This window comes from Quercus robur, chromosome 3 (assembly GCF_932294415.1).
Source record: "Quercus robur chromosome 3, dhQueRobu3.1, whole genome shotgun sequence".
NCBI classification, from domain to species: Eukaryota; Viridiplantae; Streptophyta; class Magnoliopsida; order Fagales; family Fagaceae; genus Quercus; species Quercus robur.
In genome coordinates, this window is record NC_065536.1 from 12,776,338 (window position 1) to 12,797,651 (window position 21,314).

Here is a 21,314-nt window from a genome sequence, read left to right on the forward strand (position 1 = left end):
AATAATTTTTTATCAAAAATCTCACACCCAAACAGGGAAAGGGGATGTGTGAAAAATCCACTAAAAGATATAGTGCATATAGATTTATTGTATATCAATATGCTAGCTAAATAGCTAAAAATCCTTTTCACTTGTAGATAAAATTTTATGCCCAAAAACATGGATTTAAGTCCATTTACTGTCATATATGCATTAAAAGATATAAACGCGCAACACATGTTAAAGCTTCAATCAATTTTTGTTTTGGGAAAAATATCGATTGAGAATGTATTTTTCATCAACTTTCAAGGCAATCAACCATAAATCCAGCTACAATCAACCATCACCATGCGCAGGACCTCCCAGCAAAAACAAATTCAATTCCCTTTTTTTTTCCCAATTTCAATAAAAAAATCAAACAGGAAATTGCATTGAAAAATGCCTTTACATTAATATAGGATCTGATTTACATTGGAAAAACTCCCCAATAAGAAAGTACCAAAATTATATCTGACATTAACAAGAAAAATAGATGCTACCATCGAAGCTTTTTCAATTACCACTTCCTCCGTGCTGTGACATCCATGGCCACGAACATCTTGGCCTTTCTCTCATCTTCTAAAAGTTCACAAGCCTCCAAGAAGATCTCATCATCCATGTCAGGAACGGTTTGAAGTGCTGCAACTATACATTCTATTGAGCTGTAGTCTTTGTCTTCCTCAGTACCCAAATATGTTTTTACTACACATGGCTTCCCCTCAACTGCCTCTTGTGTCTCTTTCTTGATGGTTATCCGAACTTTTTTGGATACATCCTGAGGTTGATGAAGAAGTAGATTTTCGCTTTCTTCTCAGATGAGATATTTCAAACTCCGTAATTGGAGATTGTGTATCTCCAATTATATCGTAAATCCCCATCCCCAGGGTGTCGGTGTTGATCTCCATTTTTACATCGAAATAACTTGATCTACCATGCTGACTTTCATTACCATAAATCAAGCACAAATCACAATAATCACCCAAGATCTTATCTCTGTATGTAACTGCATCTGGATGATCCTGCAAAATGCCATTTTTAAATAAAAGCTGATCAAAATTATAGAGTTCAATGTTCAACTATCAATAAGATTATGTTCTGCACCCTACATTATGCACCAACATATAGTTTACTTCATGAATACTGTTAATCAATTCATCAAGAGGGAGAGAAAGAAAGAATATGTGTGCGCACAAACATGTTTACCATACCGTGGCATGCTCAGTGCTCTTTAGTGATAACCAAAGGAAACAAAAGGAGATAACACTTTATCCTAGCAACATTACAAATAAGAAAAAATAGCACCTTGATATAAGCTTCCCAAACATCATCATCAGCTGTCATTGTTTGGTGAATTCCATCCCAAGCAAAGCCATTATGATTGAGGGTATCTGTGATGTCTGTATACTCTTTCCTCAAGCTCCAATACTGATCTTCTAGTACATTTTTACCACAAAGGAATCCAAATTTTTTACTAAATGTTGCATTCATCCAGGTCCAAGCTTGAGCATTGTACGTACGACCAATCTTATTCCCTCTGTGCAACTGTTCTAACATAAGGTCAATAAAATAACGGTCCATTTCCCTTGTCCAATTTATCCTCAGAGGATCATTATTAGCAGGGGACTGGTAATTCTCTTCACCTACAACTTTAAAAATAACTGTCATTACATGAGAGGATTTATTCTGGAGGCATATAGTACCAAGAAAAAAAAAAGGAATAATAATGTCGTTTCATACTGTTTGACAAAATTTAATAGCTTCAAACATTACTTGAAATGGACAAATTTCAGTTCTTTTGTATCAAACTTTCAGGAAAACTGAGTCAAGTAGTTGTATTAGCATCAAATTAAAACTTCCTTTTTGCATGGATAGTGACATTGATTACAACAACAAAGTTGACAATTTACTTATAGTAATTATTCTAGCAAATGGACAACTATTGCACCTGTAAATTAAACATGCTAGTGCAGTTTTCAGATGGTCCTCCTCTAATATCACACGTGTAATTCAAACATTTTCTGAGAAGTCCTTAACTGATTGTACCAATCTTGTCTACCTAAGGTAATATTGCAATAAGAGAGAGAGAGACCAATATTTACTCCCAGCTCATAGTCCTCAGCATCCATAGAGTGACCAGAGTAATTTTGCCTTTGCCCAGTGTTGTCATTTCCATATATCAAAAACAAATTGTTGACATTTGGGAGAGTTCTATTGCGGTATGTTCTTGCATCAGGATGTACCTATAGAAATTATCTATAAGTTGTTGGGACCAAAAAGAATATTTATGTAATGGAAATTCAGAAGAAAATATCACCTTAACATAAGCATCCCAGACATCATCTTCAGCACATATAATCTGTTGCATTTCATTCCAAGAAAAACCACTCTGGTCAAGTAGAGTTTTCATATCATTGAACCGCTTCCTCAAGTTCATAAAACGACTTTTTAGGACATCTTTGTCATGCTGAGACCCAAATTCTGCACTAAACTTTGCAATCATATCACTCCAAGCTAGCTTGTTGAATTTTTGATCAACCATACTTCCATTGCGAACTTGCTCTAACATTAGATCAATAAAATATCGGTCCATCGATGGTGTCCAATCAGTTCTTTGGTGATAGTTATTGTTAAGTCTGGCACCTTCAAAGAATTCTAAAATAACGTAAATATGGGGAAAGGTAATCTTTATTTGCTCATTTAAAAAAAAAAAAAAAATTCTTCTTTTCACTTCAATGATCACTATGTTTCATATTAAAGAGGGAGTAGGGACTTGTTCTCTTTCTGTTTTTTTCCCTTGGTTCAAGAAAGCATTTAAACATATCTTGACAAAATGCTATTGCAATCAATGCAATATGAAATAGCACAGGTATATATATATCCAGACACATTGAACACATATATCTAATTGCTCATTGACTAAAGACCAAATACTTAAAGAGGGAAAACATAGGCAAATGCTGAGATTGCTTATAAGCTTGTTGAACCAAAATCTCACCAAAACCGTTACATCCTAGATCTTGACGCACTTCATTACACCATTCATCAGAAGCTGGATTTCCATAAATCAAGCACAAGTCATTATAATTTGATATCGGCATAATTCGGTATGGTTTTGCATCTGGGTGTTCCTACATAAACAAAGTCTTAGCCAATAGCTATGTATACTCAAACTGAGATTTAAGACTAAAATAAGTTGACAAAGCACCTTCACATATGCATCCCAAACATCATCAAAAGCTGTGACCATTTGCTGTGTTTCATCCCATGAAAATCGTCTCTGTTCAAGAAGATTTTTCATATCAAAGTACTGCTTTTCCAAACTTCTATAACGACTTTTCAGAAAATCTTTGTCATGTTGTAATGAGAATCGTTCCCTGAACAACATAAACATATCTATCCATGCTTGATTGTTGAAAGTGTAATCAATCTTCTTCCCCTTATGCACTTCCTCTAGCATTACATCTATGAGATAACAGTCCATTGAAAGTGTCCAATCTGTTGTTGAACAACCACTGTTTGCATAGCATTGGATATCCACCCCTACTTCAAACCAAAGATTTTGTTAATTCATGCAATAAAAAATATGTATTTAAAAGATGATAAGTCCAATGAGACAACTTATACTTCATTTTTTTTTTTTTTTTTTAATTAAATGTTGCGGTAACACTCTCATTTTAGCTAAAGTTAGATAGATCAGCATTGTCAACCCCAGTCAACAACCATGTAGAAATATTTAGAATGATAACTGCATGGGTTGTGGTACATCAGAATTAGGATAGCAATGAAAGAAAAGGAAATAATGCAACTGAAAGCAGACTGATATAGTAGGTTAAGAACACAACAAAGAAAATAAGACAATAAATAAGCAGATAATAACTTCCTTAAATTATTTGGGAAGCTCTCACTGCTGAAACAAGAAACCTACCAATTCTCAAATCTGGTTCTTCACTGTCAAGATCTGCATTGCACGTTGAAATTCTGTATCTTCCATTACAAACTTCTTCACCATATATAACACATAATTTGTGCTAGCTTGGAACCGATTTATTTCTATATGACTGAGCATCAGGATGCACCTGCATATTTTATACATAAGCCACATAATAAAACTACAAATATCTAAAGGATACAAGAATGAGTAAATATAAATTCACCTTGGTATAAGAATCCCAGACTTAGTCCTCAGCAGTTACCATTTCTCCTGTTTCATCCCAAGAAAACCCACTCTGATCAAGAAGAACCTTTATATCATTATATTGTCCCTTTAAATGTTTGTATCTATTCCTCAGACCATCTTTGTCATGGTGAGATCCAAATTTTGCATTGAACAGTCTAACCATTTCAATCCATGCCTCGGCCACAAATCCATGACCAATTTTATTCCCTCTAAGCACCTGGTCTTGTAACAATTCAATAGGGAAACGATCCATTGTTGATGTCCAATTTGTTCTCCAACATTCACTATCAGAAGAGGTACGGCCCTCCTTTTCTTCAGCTACAGGATAGGTAAAACTGACTGATTTATGAGGATAATAGACAACTTCTCATTCATCAAAACGTTTCAGACTTTTAAACATAAATTAAGCTAGAAGAACATTATACTTGCCATTAATTGACAAACAGTAATTCATATACTTCAACATCATTGGATAGCAATAAGATGGGGTACAAACAATATCCACAGCCCAGTAAATCTGTCCTAACCCTAAGAGAAAATTTAAAGAAATTATTAAAATGAATTAAAATCTCATGGATCTTAATGAACTGGGCATCCCTACAAGCACATAATGAAAAAACTAGAACCTATAAATCAAATTTCCATTTAAGGAATGCAAACATGAGAAAATAATAACTGTTATACAGTATACGAATCTCTCCTATTAAACATATCTGATCAAATTCCATTTTGTGAAGCTTAAAGACCTACTGGACACCCGAATATTAACCAAAGTCTTAATTGTGATCATCAATAAATCCCAAGTGGCATGTATAAAGACAAAACCAGATTTTTTATTTTGATAGGTAAACAGAATTACAATAATAAATTGGAGAGGAGTGTCCTCAAGAATACAGGTTCCCTCTAAAGGTCCTTTTAATACAAGAAATGAACCTCACCCGTCTTGATCTGTATGATATCATCTTCAAAGTTTCTCCCTTGCAATAAATGACTGCAATGTCCATTGCTTACTGCATTTCCAAATATCAATTTCAAATCGCAATAGTTTAACAAGGTCTTCCTACGATACAAATGCGCATCTGGGTGTGCCTACATCAGCAATTGTACGAATGATATACAGTAAAAATGAATACCAATAACCAAATATATATGATAGTGTACCTTGATGTAATTATCCAATAGATAATCATCTGCTAATATCTTTTGTTGAATTTCATCCCAAGAAAATCCCTTCACCTCAAGTAGACTCTTCACATCAATATAATATTTCAATAATTTCTTAAAACGGTGTTTTAAGAAACTCTTTCCATATTTAGAGCCAAATTTTCCATTGAACAAGGAGAGCATATCATTCCATGGTTGTTTCTTGAATGTATTACAGATCTTATTGCCTTTTTTAAGTTGGTCCAGCAAAAGCTTGACAAAATATCGGTCCATGGCTGGTGTCCAATCTATGCTCTTTACTTGCCGGTACAAGGCTATTCATTGCAACACCTAATCAGTAAAAGTAGTATTTATTCATCAAAAATAGATTATTCTTCTTGAAATACTCATTACTATAAGCTAAAATAGAACATATGTAATTTCAATCAATCTTGCTGCACCCACTTCCTAGCTATCAAATAAAGTAAGATATGCAAAATCCCAAAAAATAAACCATCAGGACCAGTTCAGTCAAGTGTTCGCACAAAGCCAAGAACAATGTGCTCATTTGTCTATGGCCCTTTCTTGTTTTATGCATACTCTCTAGAATAAAATAGTAGTAATAATAAATAATAAAGAATTAGATAGTATAACCAAATCAATCACAATGAAAAATGGTAATTTAAGCAAAAGAACCCAATAGCATACATTCCAATGCCAATGGCATATGCAGCATTTCTGCTGATCCATGTCAGGATATAAAAACACACCAGTATTCACTCCTTGAATGTCACCATCAAAGTCTATATCACGACTTGATAGGCTGTATCTTCCATCTGCTGTTGTATGTGCATATATCAAGCACAAATCATTGAAGTTCATCAAGGCTTTGTTCCTATAAAACTGTGCCTCTGGGTGTGCCTGCATGTATATAATGTCAAGTCACCACTCACAATGACACCAAAGGTGTAGATCAAATCAAAACATTAACAAAACTAATGCACCTTGATGTAAGGATCCCAAACATGATGACTGGCAACTGCCATTTGTTTAGTATCGTCCCATGAAAATCCATTCTGATCAAGTAGACTCTTTACATCATTGAATTGAGTCCACAAATTAGTGTAATGACTTTTCAAGACCTTTTCATCATATGGAGATCCAAAATAGGCATTGAACATGGTCAGCATATCAGTCCAAGCTTGTTTGTTGAATGTATGGCCCATCCTATTCCCCCTAAGCACCTGATCTAATAAAAGATCAATAAAATAGCACTCCATCGCTGGTGTCCAGTTTGTCCTTGTCCGATCGCTACATGCAGGCATTTGGGTGCCCATTTCTTCCCCTACAACATTGAGACTATCATTCTAGTGATAAGAGTCCTTTTACATGCTATGCTTCCAATACATAAACAATAAGTCAACCTAGTCCTTAGCTATAGAGGTGGAAAATTCAAATTCACCAGAAATATCTGAAACCCATAAATAAGATTGCACACCTGTTTCAATTCGTTTAACAATTCAAACTCAAACTAGTGATCACTGAAGCTAACACACTGATTATACCAATGTTTAGGATCCTCCAGAGTTCTTAGGCTAACTTCATCATGGAATTCCTAAAATCTTATCTATTTGTTCTGAATTGAGTGAATTGCTTATGACACATCATCAATAATTTAAATAGATACCAAAATGGTGATAGTCAATATTTTTTTAAAATTTACATCATAGAATCTAATCTACTCATTTAAAAATGAATGTAAAATATTTTAGGAACTCTATAATTGCAAAATAAAAATTCAAACCCAAATCAACTATCAAAATGAAGATAATAAAGAGATACTACCGTAAAATTCCAGCTCAAATTATACATACTAACACCTTGTTTAATTCTCGAGAAAACCGATAGAAAATGAAAGGGGGAAAATATTCAATTATATGTGGTACACAAAAGGATGAGTTAACCAAAATTCCAAACCAAGTATGCCAAAGGTCTGCACACTGTTTCAACATGCTTAACTCTTTCAAAAATCAAGAGTACATTTTAAATGAGTGATGCTACAAATTTTACAACATAAGTCTTACAAATGGATATGTCACCTTTTAAACACACACACACACACAAAAGTTCATAAATTCATTTATTATGTTGTTGTGGCACTAAACACATTCATTATCGTGTCCATTTGCAAGCCTTTATAGTAAATTTAGCAGTAGCTTTAGTGTTTTCGCAATTTAAATACTACTTAGTTGATTAAATGAAGAAAATACACTAAAAACACACTAATCCAAGCTAATATTCAAAACACTAAACCCTCTATAACATTTGGTTTCAAATATCAATTTCAAATATATTATAGGGTAAATTTCATTAACTTACCCTGAGGTTTGAGTAAATGTTAACCGGGTCCAAGACATTTCAAAACTAACCAATTTGGTGCCTAAACAGTAAACATTGTTAGGTTCATTAGTCATTTTTCTCTTCTCTCTTAGGGACCAAATTGGTCAGTTTTGAAATATTTTTTTGATAAGTAATAAGATTATATTGATAAAGAAAAGGAACACCCTAGTACACAGGGAGTGAACAAGGGAAAAGAAATCAAATACAAAAATTGCAAGAGTCTAGGAAATCAATAAAAGAAGGGAATGATTGTCTTTGCAAAGCAAACAACCAATCCCTTAAAGTTCTAAAAAAGAGAAGTTTGAGGTCCGGAATAGATCTCTCAATATCTTCAAAACATCTACTATTTCTCTCCCTCCAAAGACACCACATTAAGCAATGAGGAATGATGGACCAAACCTTAGGGTGGGTTAATGGAATTCACCCTATATTATAAGACTACAATTTACAACTCCAATTAGTCTATCAAATAAGCGAATACACCGAAAACGTACCAATCCAAAATTGCAAGATTACTTCCAATTACAACTTAAAATCCTAATTAGTTCAATCAAATAAAGAGATTAACTAAAATTCTAGCACTAACCCTCTCTAGCATGTAAAAAATCACAACACTACAACTCTAATTAGCTGATCACATGAAGCAAATACACCCAGAATATACTAATCCAAGCTACAATTCCAACATTAGAGATTCCATTAACAAAATTCGTGCACTATTAGTATTTCGTTTATCTACTGCTAGATTTAAATTTTCGAATTCCGATTCTAAAAAAAATAAATAAATAAAGCCAGAATAAGTGAAGCTAATTAGAGAACAGGAACGATAGCAAAGTTAAAATTGAACTAGACGAATAGTATAACAAAGATGAAATAAAAAATTTCAGATTCAAAGGGTTTTTTTTCTTTTTCTTTTTTTTTTTCTTTTTTTTCCATTTCCTACTCTTTCTCAGTAACCAACAGAAAATAAGCTAATTCCATTCTTTTATTATGTAACGTATGTGTGCGTGTGCGTGTGCGTGTGAGTTTTGATATAGAGAAATAGTTAGAGATTAGGGTTTCGTACCTTTGATTTGTGGAGAGAAATCGCAGAGAGAGAGAGAAGAAGAAGAGAAACTTCGAGGTGTGACTTGCGAGAATGGATTTACGAAGAACACTGTGGTGGCTGTTTGGATGTTTTGACAGACATACTCCTCTCTCTGGATAGCTATATCCTGCACCTGTTCAATGATATATCGGTACTCTAGGAAAGGATGTGTCATGTGTGTGATAGTGGTCCATTTTTTTTTTTTTTTGGCTAAAGTGTGTGATAGTGGTCCATAATAATCATCTTGGGACCAAGTTTTTTTTCCCAAACTGGTTCATAGAAAAACGCTTCGTACTCTTCTTTAGTTTTTATTTTTATTTTTTATTAAATGTAAATTTTGAAAATTTAATTGATCCATAATAATCATCTTAGGGACAAAGGTTTTTTTCCCAAACTGGTTCATAGAAAAACTTGTACGGGTAGAAGAGCTACCCAATGATTTGGATGCTATATTCTGATCTGATTTAGTTCAATAAATTTACTTACCTCTTTCTCAAAAAAAAAAAAAAAAAACTCTTCAGTTAGTTCAACTGGTAAAGTCTCTGATGGTTTGTATAAGAGATCTTGGGTTCAATCTCCGTCTACACCAAAAATCGATTGGTATCTTGGTCTGAGGATAAAGAACTATCATTAGGAGCGGACGTCATAGATTAAAACTCTCTCAAAAAAAAAAAAAAAGACTCTTCTTATTTTTTTATTAAATGTAAATTTTGAAAATTTTACTGGTCCATAATGTATGTTATTAACATACAAATTTTGAAATTTTAACGTTATTCTTCTTGAAATTTTTCAAGCATGGGGAAATAATAAAAACATATAATCTAACGATTAAATTTTCAAAATTTACATTTAAGAAAAATATATATAGAAGAAGTTTTAAGAATTTCAAAAATTTTCCATTATCTTATGAGTTGGATTTATAATTTTTTTTTTTTAATTTTGCAATACATGCTACGAAATGGAAAATACATATTGGAAAAAATTTTGCAACAAACTTGGTAGTAGTCTATGTCTACAACTTCACTCAATATTTTTTTTTATTGGATGTGAATTTTGATAAATTCACATTTGGATTATATTTTCTTCTCATATCCTCTATGTTTTTAAAATTTTTAGAAGATCAAAAATCAATAACTTGTTATCAAATAGATATTTAAATTTCAAATTTTTGTAGTCTAAAATTATATATAAAATAAATTCTCAAAAAAAAAAAATATATATATATATATACACACATAAAATATAAGTATATAAATTGAATAGAAAATTAAATCCAATTAACACGAAATTTTATATGTGTTAAGAACATTAAAAATGTGTAATTCAACGACTAGATTTTTGAAATATATTACAATGTTAATTTTTTAAATAGAAGTTGTAACCTTAGGCTACAACTAAATTTGTAGCCAAATTTTATTCATACATATATATCTCTTGCATGAGATATTTTTTTATAGTCTTATTATCATTGTAAATCAATATGTTTTTAGATAAAGTTTATTACATTTTTTAATTGAATTTAATGCAACTAGGTGATGGAAAATTTGAATTTAATTAGGGAAGTTAATATATTGCATTTGCACCTAAGAAAGTGTATTTAAATTCTGTCCATACAGTAAGGTTAAAATGTGTCCCCTTATAAAGAAAACGATTTTTCTTAGTGATTGGCATTGGACAATGCATTATGTTTTAGAAAAAAATATTTAGTACAATGATACTAATTTTTTTTTTTTTTTTTTTTTTTGAGAAACTAGTACAATGATACTAAATAAAGCCTTCCGAGAGGTTAAGGCAGGAGGAATCCGCGTGGAACAATATTGACATTGTCCTATTTTGTAAATATTCTATGAATTTCTTTTAGTTAAAGAATGAAGTTTGGGTATAGAGTTGATTGTAATTTAAGGTTACAACTCCTACTTTAAAATTATAACATGATTACAGATTTTGAAAATTTAATCATTGAAATACATGTTCTTTATATTTTTAACATACATAAAATTTCATGTCAATCAATTTTATTTACTATTCGATTTATAAACTTTTTTTTTTAATAATATTATACTACAAAAAATTAAAATTTAAACATTTAATTGATAATATAATTTTTATTTTGATCTTTTGTAAATTTTGCAGACATGGAGAACATGAGAAAAAAAATAGTCTGCATAGAATCCGAAGGTGAAGTGGGATTTGGAGTAAGGTGGTGAATCTGGTGGTGTGGTTGGTTGGTTTGTCGAGTGATTCTCTCTCAAACATTCCCTTGTTTTTTTTTATGATGGAGTGTTTTGACAATTTTGGATCTCTCTAACACTCTTTTTTTTTTTTTTTTTTTGAGAAATAATTATAATATGCTGCTAACCCTACAGCTCGAACCCTTTCCTCCTTAGACCCCCAAGTACTTTGTACTTGGAGAGGTGCCAATTCAGTTACAAGACTTTTGGCTCTAACACTCTCTTTTTAATAAAAGCTATTTTATTTATTTTAATATACTTTTTCACAATTTTTTTAATATATAGAGAAATATAATTTAGGAAATAAGTAAAGTACTTTTTTTTTCCCCCCAAAAGGTAAGTACATTAGTTTATTAAAGTCGCTAGAAACTAGAAAGCCACAGTTTACCCCCCAAAAAACGCAATTGAAAAGCAAAAATGAGAAGGTTCCCTTAAAGAATCGCTTACAATTATACAATACTGTTCGTTGTGGTACCCAAACGAAGGGAAAAGCCATAAATTTAGGTTCTCTTCACATTCCTAAGGACACACTTGTTGTATTTCCTTTTCTACTACCATCCGTGTTAAGTGGATTGTTTTGTGTTTGAGCTCCTGCATAGACATGATGGATTGTCTAAAAATATAGCCATTTCTGCAAAGCCATAGTGGTCAAATTCCAAATGGATAAAAAAATTAAAAAAAAAAAAAAAAAGGGTGTTCCACGGGACTTTTGGAACATTTTGCTTGTAGTGTTTGAAAGATTTTCTTCACGCCACATTTCAGAGAGGATTAAAATATATATATCAGAAAGCCATAATCAAAAGAAACAAGCTACTTTAGTTTTTGGATATAATTTCATTTTCATGAATAGCTAAAATAAAATGTCAAAATGAAAATTCAAAACTTAAAAAGAGCAAACAAAAAATTGAATCAAACATGAAGAGCCAAAACAAAATTTTAAAACATAAATAGCCAATTTGAAAATGGAATTAAACATGAAAGGCCAAAATAAAATTTTGAGTCGTAGAGGAACAAAATGAAAAAAACTCCGAATTTTAAGAGCCAAAATGTACTTGTGGGGCCCGGCCCAAAAATAATGGGCTATTCCAAATTCAGGCCCGTCCGAGGAGCGTCCCGTCCGAAGGGAAACCACATATGAAGCACTACTCAATCCCAGTAACGCCAAGGAAACCTGTCCGAGGAGTAACTCCTCCTCGGACATCACGAATCCCAGACGAGGAACTCTCTCCAGCCATTTCAGTTCATCCTCCCAACATATAAAATGAATAAAATCCAAAATATCTCATGGAAAGCTACCGCCACATTAATTGCGCCCGAACCACCCCCTTGGCCGCATTAATGAGGAAAAGACACCTGAACAGTACCGCCTTGGCCTCTGCAACTCACAAAGGGACTGATGAGGGCGTCTGATGGGACAGGTGCTCAAGTAGATGCCTAGATGATCAACAAGTGTAAGGTTGAGATGAGAGGAAGAGAACTATATAATGTAGTGGAGTCCCTCAAAGAAAAGGACGGAAAAACTGTATTGGAAATTGAAGAAATAGAATCAGAGGAAAAAGATCCATTCTTGTGTCTTTATTTCTTTTTGCAAACAATACTGTCCATGCATTAGACCGAATAGGTTCACTGAAGCTAAGTTCTTTGACCCATCCTCTACAAATATTTATTGTGGGTTGCGCTTTGGGCCAAGGCCTGATCAACTGAAGTTGGGCCAGGAAAATCGTGCAACCACAATTGGCGCCGTCTGTGGGAAGAACTAAGGCATCAGCTAGTACAACGGTCGAGCATGGCAGAGCTAGGCCCGCACCATGAGGATCCTCACCAAGCTGACTCCCAACGAACACAACCCGCTGAGTCCCAAAGGCAAAATAACCCAACCAACCCAGGCGGCAGGGGGAATCGTAAGGGAAGTGTGCATACTATCCGGACGAGCCAGAGTCACACTCAGACAGGAAGTCACATGTCTCAGAGGCGAAATAGTCACCAGGCCATGCAGCGAGAGATAGATGACCTAAAAAGGAAGTTACGACGTATACAGCGAAGACGATCTCCCTCTGACTCAGGCGAGTCTTCTAATGCGGAGGACGTGAGTTATAGACAAAGGTCAAGGACCCCCCCAAGTGAAACCTTTTCTTACGAAAAGGAACCACGCCCAGTACGGAAGTATGAGAGCCCATCCAGCAAGGGTTCGGGGAACGACGCCATGAAGAAGGCGCTGGATCAGGTCTCGAGGTCACCCTTCACGAATAGAATCGAAGGGGCTAAGCTGCCAAGACGCTTCAACCAACCGGTGTTCGCCATCTATAGCGGCAAAACAGACCCGGTAGAGCACGTGAGTCAGTTTAACCAAAAAATGGCGATCTATTCGCAAAACGAAGCCCTAATGTGCAAGATCTTCCCATCCAGCTTGGGATCGATGGCAATGAGGTGGTTCAACAGCCTGAAGACAAACTCCGTAGGCTCCTACAAGCAGCTCACTCAAGCTTTTTGCTCCCGTTTTATTACAAACATCAGAGTCCCTCGACCTCTCAGTTCGCTACTATTCTTATCCATGCACGAAGGAGAAACCCTGAAAGCATACTCGGATAGGTATTGGGAGGTGTATAATGATTTAGATGACAACCATGATAATGTTGCTATCAGCACATTCAAAAGCGGTCTCCCCACCGAGCATGGCTTAAGGAAATCCCTCACCGGAAAACCAGTTACTGACGTCCAACAGTTAATGGATAGGATCGACAAGTACAAAAGAGTAGAGGAAGATCAGCTGCAAGGGAGGGGAAAGGAGAAGGTTATCCACCCCAAAGCAAATGATGTCAGGTCGGAACGTCACAATCCTGGTCAGCCGAGGAGAGACTTTCCGCGACAGGCTGGGCAGAGCAACCCGCAAACAGTGAACGCCGTGTTCAGAGAGCCAGTACAACAAGTACTGGAGAAAGTAAGGGATGAACCCTATTTCAGGTGGCCGGGAAAGATGGCTGGAGATCCTTCCAAACGTAACCAGAACCTGTACTGCCACTATCATCGGGACCATGGGCATACTACTGAGGACTGCAGGAATCTGTGGAATCACCTAGATCAATTGGTCCGAGAAGGAAAGTTACGTCACCTGCTGCACCCATCGAGTGGCCATCCCGGCCAAGCAGCACAAGAGCCTCGAAGGGACGTGTCTTTAAGACCACCCACCGGGACGATACATGTCATCCTCGCTGCACCAGGAAGAACCGGGCCACCCATCCCTAGGGTATTAGCTGTTGATCGGCTCCCCTCCGAGGGCAGGCAAAGGGAGCCCAAAAGGCCAAAAAAGGGAAGCTCCTTGATACTGGGATTCTCGGATAAGGATAAGAGAGGAACTATTCAACCTCACGATGATGCCTTGGTGGTCACATTGCGGATTGGGGGCTTCGATGTGAAAAGGGTGTTAGTAGACTCGGGAAGTGCGGTGGAGATAATGTACCCTGACCTATACAAGGGGCTGAACTTGAAGCCGGAAGATTTGACAGCTTATGACTCCCCCCTTCTCAGCTTCGAGGGAAGGATTGTTACGCCAAAGGGGCAAATCCGACTGCCCGTACAGATTGGGGCGGAAGTGGTGGAGGTGAATTTTATCGTGGTCGACGCTTATTCACCCTACACCGCGATAGTTGCAAGGCCATGGATCCACTCCCTAGGGGCCGTGACCTCCACACTTCATCAAAAAGTAAAATACCCATCTAGAGGACAAGTGGAAGAGATCCGAGGAGATCAGTCCGTGGCCAGGAAGTGTATGGTGGCCGCTATCTTACATCGTCCCTTAGTCGAGTCCTCGGCCCCAGAGAGCTTATAGCAGCCAGCCTCCTCGGCAAGACAAGACGATGGGCTGGCCGAGGAGATAAGGTGTGAAGGTTTAGATAAGATTGCCGTCAAAGATGACCCGGAGAAGTTCTTTCAGGTCGGCTCTGAATTGCCCTCTCAAGAAAAGGAGGAACTGGTCAGATTTCTCAGAGAAAATGTCGACGTATTTGCATGGGACGCCTACGATGCCCCGGGAGTTGATCCTAGCCTCATCTGTCACCACCTGAACGTCAACCCCTCTTCCATTCCGAGGAAGCAGCCACCCTGACGCCCTTCAAAGGAACACGCTAGTGCCGTAAGAGACGAAGTGGCAAAATTGAAAAGAGCAGGGGCTATCAAAGAAGTCTTTTATCCCGAATGGTTGGCGAACACAGTGGTGGTCAGGAAGAAGGCGGGGAAGTGGAGGGTCTGCGTGGACTTCACGGACCTGAACAAGGCGTGCCCCAAGGACCCATTCCCCCTGCCCAAAATCGATCGATTGGTGGACGCAACCGTGGGGCACCTTCGAATGAGTTTCCTACACGCCTTCCAAGGCTATCATCAGATACCCCTTGCGCTAGAGGACCAAGAGAAAACGGCTTTCATGACGCCCATCGGAAATTATCATTATAAGGTGATGCCGTTCAGACTAAAGAACGCGGGCTCAACCTACCAAAGGATGATGACTCGGATGTTCGAGCCACAGCTGGGCAAGATCATTGAGGTTTATATAGACGATATGGTTGTGAAGAGTAAAAGAGTGTCTGAGCACGTGAAAGACCTCGGAATAGTCTTCGCTATCTTAAGGGAGCACCGGTTGCGGCTGAATGCCTCCAAATGTTCATTCGGGGTCGGGTCTGGGAAATTCCTAGGGTACATGGTCACCCACAGGGGAATAGAAGTAAGTCCCGACCAAATCAAAGCCATTAACAGCCTACACACTCCTAGGAACCCGAAGGAGGTGCAAAAGCTCACTGGCATGATTGCGGCATTAAACCGGTTCATATCGCGATCGGCGGATCGATGTCGGCCTTTTTACCTCCTGATAAACAAGTGGAAAGAGTTCGAATGGTCGGAGGATTGCGTTCAAGCTTTCCAGCAGCTTAAGGACTACCTGTCCCGACCACCCATCATGTCCAGTCCTGAGGCAGATGAGGTGCTGTTTGCCTACATCGCCGTAGCTCCCCACGCTGTAAGCCTGGTACTTATACGGGATGATAATGGGGTGCAGCGACCGGTGTACTATGTGAGCAAATCACTACATGAGGCCGAGGTGCGATACCTACCTTTAGAAAAGGCAATTCTAGCGATAGTGCATGCAACCTGGGAGCTTCCTCATTACTTTCAGGCGCATACGGTCATCGTTCTGACTCAGCTTCCCCTTCGAGCCGTTCTTCGAAGCGCTGACTACACAGGAAGGATCGCCATGTGGAGTGCTCTTTTGGGGGCCTTTGATATTAAATATATGCCCAGACCCTCCGTCAAAGGACAGGTCCTCGCAGACTTGGTAGCAGAGTTTGCTGAGCCCTCTATAGAAACAATGCCCGAGAAGAAAGACCTGGGTGGAAAATTGGTTGGAGCAATTTCAGCAGGGGGGACCATGCATTGGAAGGTTTACGTGGATGGCGCGTCCAACCAGAGAGGATCAGGAGTTGGGATAGTTTTAATATCGCCGGACGGCGCTGCCATTGAAAAATCGTTAAGACTCGGATTCTCGGCTACGAACAATGAAGCCGAGTACGAAGCCTTACTTCAAGGGATGGCGATGGTTCAAAAATTGGGTGGAAGAATAATAGAAGCATTCTCGGACTCCAGATTAGTGGTCGGACAAGCGATGGGCGAGCTTGAAGCTCGAGACACTAGGATGCAAGAGTATCTGGGACAAGTCAAACGGCTACAGACGAGTTTTGAATCCTTCAGTCTGACGCACATTTCCAGGAGCGTAAACACCCATGCGGACTCGCTGGCCACTCTCGCCACGTCCTCGGCGCATAATCTGCCGCGAATGATCCTTGTTGAAGATCTATCGCAGGCAAGTCCCATCTGCAGAAACCCAGCTCAAGTCCATCAAATCAGAAAAAGTCCTAGCTGGATGGACCCCATAAAGAGTTTCCTCCAAAACGACATCTTACCGGAGGAAAAACTGGAAGCCGAAAAGATACGCAGGAATGCTCCTCGTTTCTGGCTATCAGAAGACCACAAACTGTATCGACGCTCTTACTCTGGGCCGTACCTACTCTGCATACATCCAGAAGAGTCCGAGTCTTTACTTGAGGAGTTACACGAGGGGATTTGCGGAAGCCACACCGGAGGAAGATCGCTGGCGCACAGGGCACTCACCCAAGGGTACTGGTGGCCGAACATGCAAAGAGAGGCCCAAGAATACGCTAAGAAGTGCGACAACGCCAAAGATTCGCCCCGAATATCCACCAACCCGGAGGGGTTCTCAACCCCCTCTCTAGCCCATGGCCGTTCGCACAATGGGGCCTTGATATAGTCGGACATTTCCCCAAAGCTGCGGGGAACAAGCGATACATAATAGTCGGAACTGATTACTTCACTAAATGGGTGGAAGCTGAACCCTTGGCCAACATTAGGGACGTGGACGCCCAAAAATTCATCTGGAAGAACATCATCACCCGCTTCGGGACTCCGCGTACACTCATTTCCGACAATGGTCTGCAGTTCGACAGTAAGAACTTTAGGGAGTATTGCCGCGAGTTTGGAATCATTAACCGATATTCCACCCCCGCCTACCCTCAAGGAAATGGGCAAGTCGAGGCCGTGAACAAGGTCATAGTGAACGGACTGAAGAAGAGACTGGACGAGGCAAAGGGGAGATGGGTAGAAGAACTCCCCCACGTCTTATGGACTTATCGGACGACGCCACGACGATCGACCGGTGAGACCCCCTTCTCGATGACTTATGGGGCTGAGGTCGTGCTCCTGATCGAGAACAACTTTCCCACGCTAAGGTCTAAATTGTTTACCTCAAACGATAACGACGAGTTATTGGAACGGAGTCTGGACCTAGCTGAAGAAAGAAGGGAAAAAGCGATGATTCATATGGCCTATTATCACCAGAAGCTGAGACAGGGGTATGATGCTAATGTCAAACTGCGGCCTCTGGGTCCAGGTGATCTCGTGATGAGAAAGATTCTTGGCAGCGCAAAGAACCCCTCTTGGGGCAAGTTAGGGCCCAATTGGGAAGGACCATACCGTGTCACATCCGTGGCCGGAATAGGCGCCTACTACCTAGAAGATTTGGATGAAAAAGCTGTACCTCGACCATGGAATGTAAATAATCTCAGAAGATATTGTTATTAATGAGAATGGCTTAGCATACGTTTTCTTTCATGACTGTCCGCTGCTTGCTGTTCCACTGACAACTATTTATAAGTTTTAAACAGAACCTAAGTCCTGCATGGCTCCTCGGACCACAGACTTAGGGGAAATTATTACTCATGACAATCTTTATAAGTTTTAAACAGAACCTAAGTCCTGCATGGCTCCTCGGACCACAGACTTAGGGGAAATTAATACTTAAGACAACTATTCATAGTTTTAAACAGAACCTAAGTCCTGCATGGCTCCTCGGACCACAGACTTAGGGGAAATTATTACTCATGACAATCTTTATAAGTTTTAAACAGAACCTAAGTCCTGCATGGCTCCTCGGACCACAGACTTAGGGGAAATTAATACTTAAGGCAACTAACCATAAGTTTTGGACAGAACCAAGGCCTTGCATGGTCCTCGGACTCAAGCCTATGGGGAAACCAAATGCACAAAAGAAAAATCATAAGTTTTGGGCAGAACCAAGGTCTTGCATGGTCCTCGGACTCAAGCCTATGGGGAAACCAAATGCACAAAAGAAAAATCATAAGTTTTGGGCAGAACCAAGGCCTTGCATGGTCCTCGGACTCAAGCCTATGGGGAAACCAAATGCACGAAAGAAAAATCATAAGTTTTGGACAGAACCAAGGCCTTGCATGGTCCTCGGACTCAAGCCTATGGGGAAACCAAATGCACAAAAGAAAAATCATAAGTTTTGGACAGAACCAAGGCCTTGCATGGTCCTCGGACTCAAGCCTATAGGGAAACCAAGCACACAATAAAAATCATAAGTTTTAAACAGAACCTAAGTCCTGCATGGTCCCTCGGACCACAGACTTAGGGGAAATTATTACTTATGATGGATTGGGAGATTATTACTTAAAGAAAATCATTTTAATGCATGCGCACGGTCTAGCACCATCGCAACCCTCAAATGCGCAGCCTAAAAACCCATTTTTATTTTGACCGTTTACCTGTATCTACATCGTTGCAAATGTTTAAAAAAGCGCTACTGACGTACATCCATAGTAAGCAAAACGAACATTTTAAGACGACTCTCATTTTAATATTCCGAGTACAATAGAAAGAGAGGTCCTTACAAAAGAATGGAAAAATAAGACGACTCTCATTAAAAAAGAAAAAAGAGTACAAAGATCAAAAGCCTAAAAGGCTAAGCCTTAGCGGGAGGATCTTCTTTCTGCTCGGGCTGAGGAGGAGGAACCTCAATGGTAGAGTCTGTGGCAGGATCCTTCGCCATATCAGGCACGAGGACGGCATCAGGCACCGCCAGGTCTTGCTCCGAAGCGACTTGGGCTTCATCAGGATTATCTCGGATCTCCTGAGGATAGAAGATGCTCTCGGGCAGTCTTAGTGCCGAATCCGCAGGAACTCCTGCAGCATCGAGAGCATGAGCCCATGAAATACTGCAGTATTCCCTGCACACCTCGGGGATCTCCTCGGATAGCCTGGCTTCGGTCTCTTCAGCCCCGAGCTGGCGAGCAGCATTCTTCTCGGCCTCAGTAGCCTCTCGGAGCAGCTGGGCCTCCTCTTTGGCCTGCCTCAGCTCATCCTCAACTTTTTGCAGGGCAGTCTTGAGATCTTGCACTGCCTGCCTCTCAGTGGCGAGGTTAATCTGTGTCGAGTACAGCTCTTTGCGCTGGTCCTCCGCCTGGGTCTCGGCACTCTTTAAACCAGCCTCTGCACTTTTGCACCGGTTCTCCGACACCTTGAACTCGTCCGTGAGTTTAAGGTGCTCGTGCTTGAGGGACCCCAAGGCTTTCTCCATCTCCGCCCGAGCCTGGGTCTCAGCCTCAACCCGACTACGGCTATCACGGCAAAACTCATCAGCCACGAACACCTGCTGAGTAATCTACGAACGAAACAAGATTGTTTTGAAAAAGAAATCTAATAGGGGTAAACAAATTAATAAAACAGTAAAAGGATTACTTACCAGCGCGAGATCCCTTTTTAGGGATAGGAAGAGCTCGTGCTGAGAGAACCGCCTATAGGCCTCCATGTCCCGAGGGAGGAGTAGGGGTTGCTCTAAGGCATCAGCCACGTACCCTGCTCGGCCTCGGTTATACTCTCGGACCGAAGCATTGGAAAGGATGGCAACCCCATCCAGTTCCAACTTGGGGTTCCATGCACGAGGGGAAGCGCGCACTTCAGCAAGGTTCTCCTCATCCCGGCTCTCTGAGGAGTTACCCCTTCTGCTCCTTGGCGCCCGCGTGGTCTTTTGCTGCTTGGTCGGCTGGGCAATCACCTCACCTTCCTCAGGAGTGTCAACCGGCCTCTTCTTCTTCAGGTCCGGATTAACCTTAAGGCCAGGGCCTGAGACGCCCTGAGGGACCACAGGGGGAAGGGTTTTGACCTGTGATGGAGTTGGTCCCTTCGATAACTGACCCTTCGATGACTGACCTTTCCCTCTGGAGGACATCAGCTCCTTCAGAGACTTTCCCTTTCCTGCCATGGGCTCTACCTCTTCGTCTGAAGTATCGTCCGAGCAGATAACGATTGAGGGAATACCAACTGCGGAATGTTGGTCCTGCTCTGCATCGGGATTAGAAAGCTCCACCAAGGGGTTTTGCCGAATTTCCTCCTCGAAGTAAAACTTATCTATCTCTTCCTCAAGGGAAAGACGAGATGATTCAGCCTCTTCTTCAACCAAAACAGCAGCGCCAGGCTCGTTTACCGGAGGCAGCTGCTCTGCTAAGTAGGGATTTCTGACACCAGGCAACACAACTGGTGGCAGATCGTGGTCAGCTAGGAACCCGTCCTTGGACACGTCAATTCTAGCCAGCCTCGGACTGCCAGCCCTTATAGCGTGACCGACTGCCTGAAAAGCGCTGCTCAGAGGTTGGTAGCCCAGAACCAGATGGGCCGCACGCAACTGTCCGTCCTCGGCGACGTAAATCTCCGACCTAAGGAGATAGTTCAACGCTGGCACGTTCAAAAAGTTTATTCGAGGAGCAACGTGAATTTTGTCTGCAAACAAACCAAGTAAAGTGAGGTTAGACCATGAAATTTTCCAATTACAAAGAAAGCAAGAAAAATAACCCCTCAACACTAAATCCTTTCCCAAAAAGGACCAATCCTAAAAGCGCCGCAC

At 39.7% G+C, this 21,314-nt stretch overlaps 2 protein-coding genes and 1 pseudogene across 39 annotated transcripts in view; all 3 read right to left on the reverse strand.

The window, feature by feature from the left end:
* Positions 1 to 21,314, reverse strand: part of LOC126717105 (disease resistance protein RUN1-like) — a 188,773-nt gene that overhangs the window by 139,020 nt on the left and 28,439 nt on the right. The window lies entirely within an intron of this gene.
* On the reverse strand, positions 260 to 4,094 carry LOC126717122 (L10-interacting MYB domain-containing protein-like). Of its 5 annotated transcripts, none has more exons than XM_050418504.1 (7): positions 3,944 to 4,094; positions 3,224 to 3,558; positions 3,014 to 3,146; positions 2,333 to 2,670; positions 2,108 to 2,258; positions 1,321 to 1,664; positions 260 to 1,037 (listed from the first exon to the last, which is right to left on the reverse strand). In XM_050418504.1, exons 2-7 carry the CDS (start codon positions 3,497 to 3,499, stop codon positions 738 to 740), a joined length of 1,542 nt encoding a protein of 513 aa, XP_050274461.1. In that variant the 5' UTR covers positions 3,500 to 3,558; positions 3,944 to 4,094; the 3' UTR covers positions 260 to 737. The 5 variants fall into 5 exon arrangements, with proteins under 5 accessions (XP_050274461.1, XP_050274463.1, XP_050274462.1 ...); XM_050418506.1 differs by having other exon boundaries at positions 2,333 to 2,658; positions 3,224 to 3,561; XM_050418505.1 differs by having other exon boundaries at positions 1,321 to 1,658; positions 3,224 to 3,561.
* The window catches only part of LOC126719270 (uncharacterized protein At2g29880-like), a 29,782-nt pseudogene continuing 12,514 nt past the window's right edge, over positions 4,047 to 21,314 (reverse strand).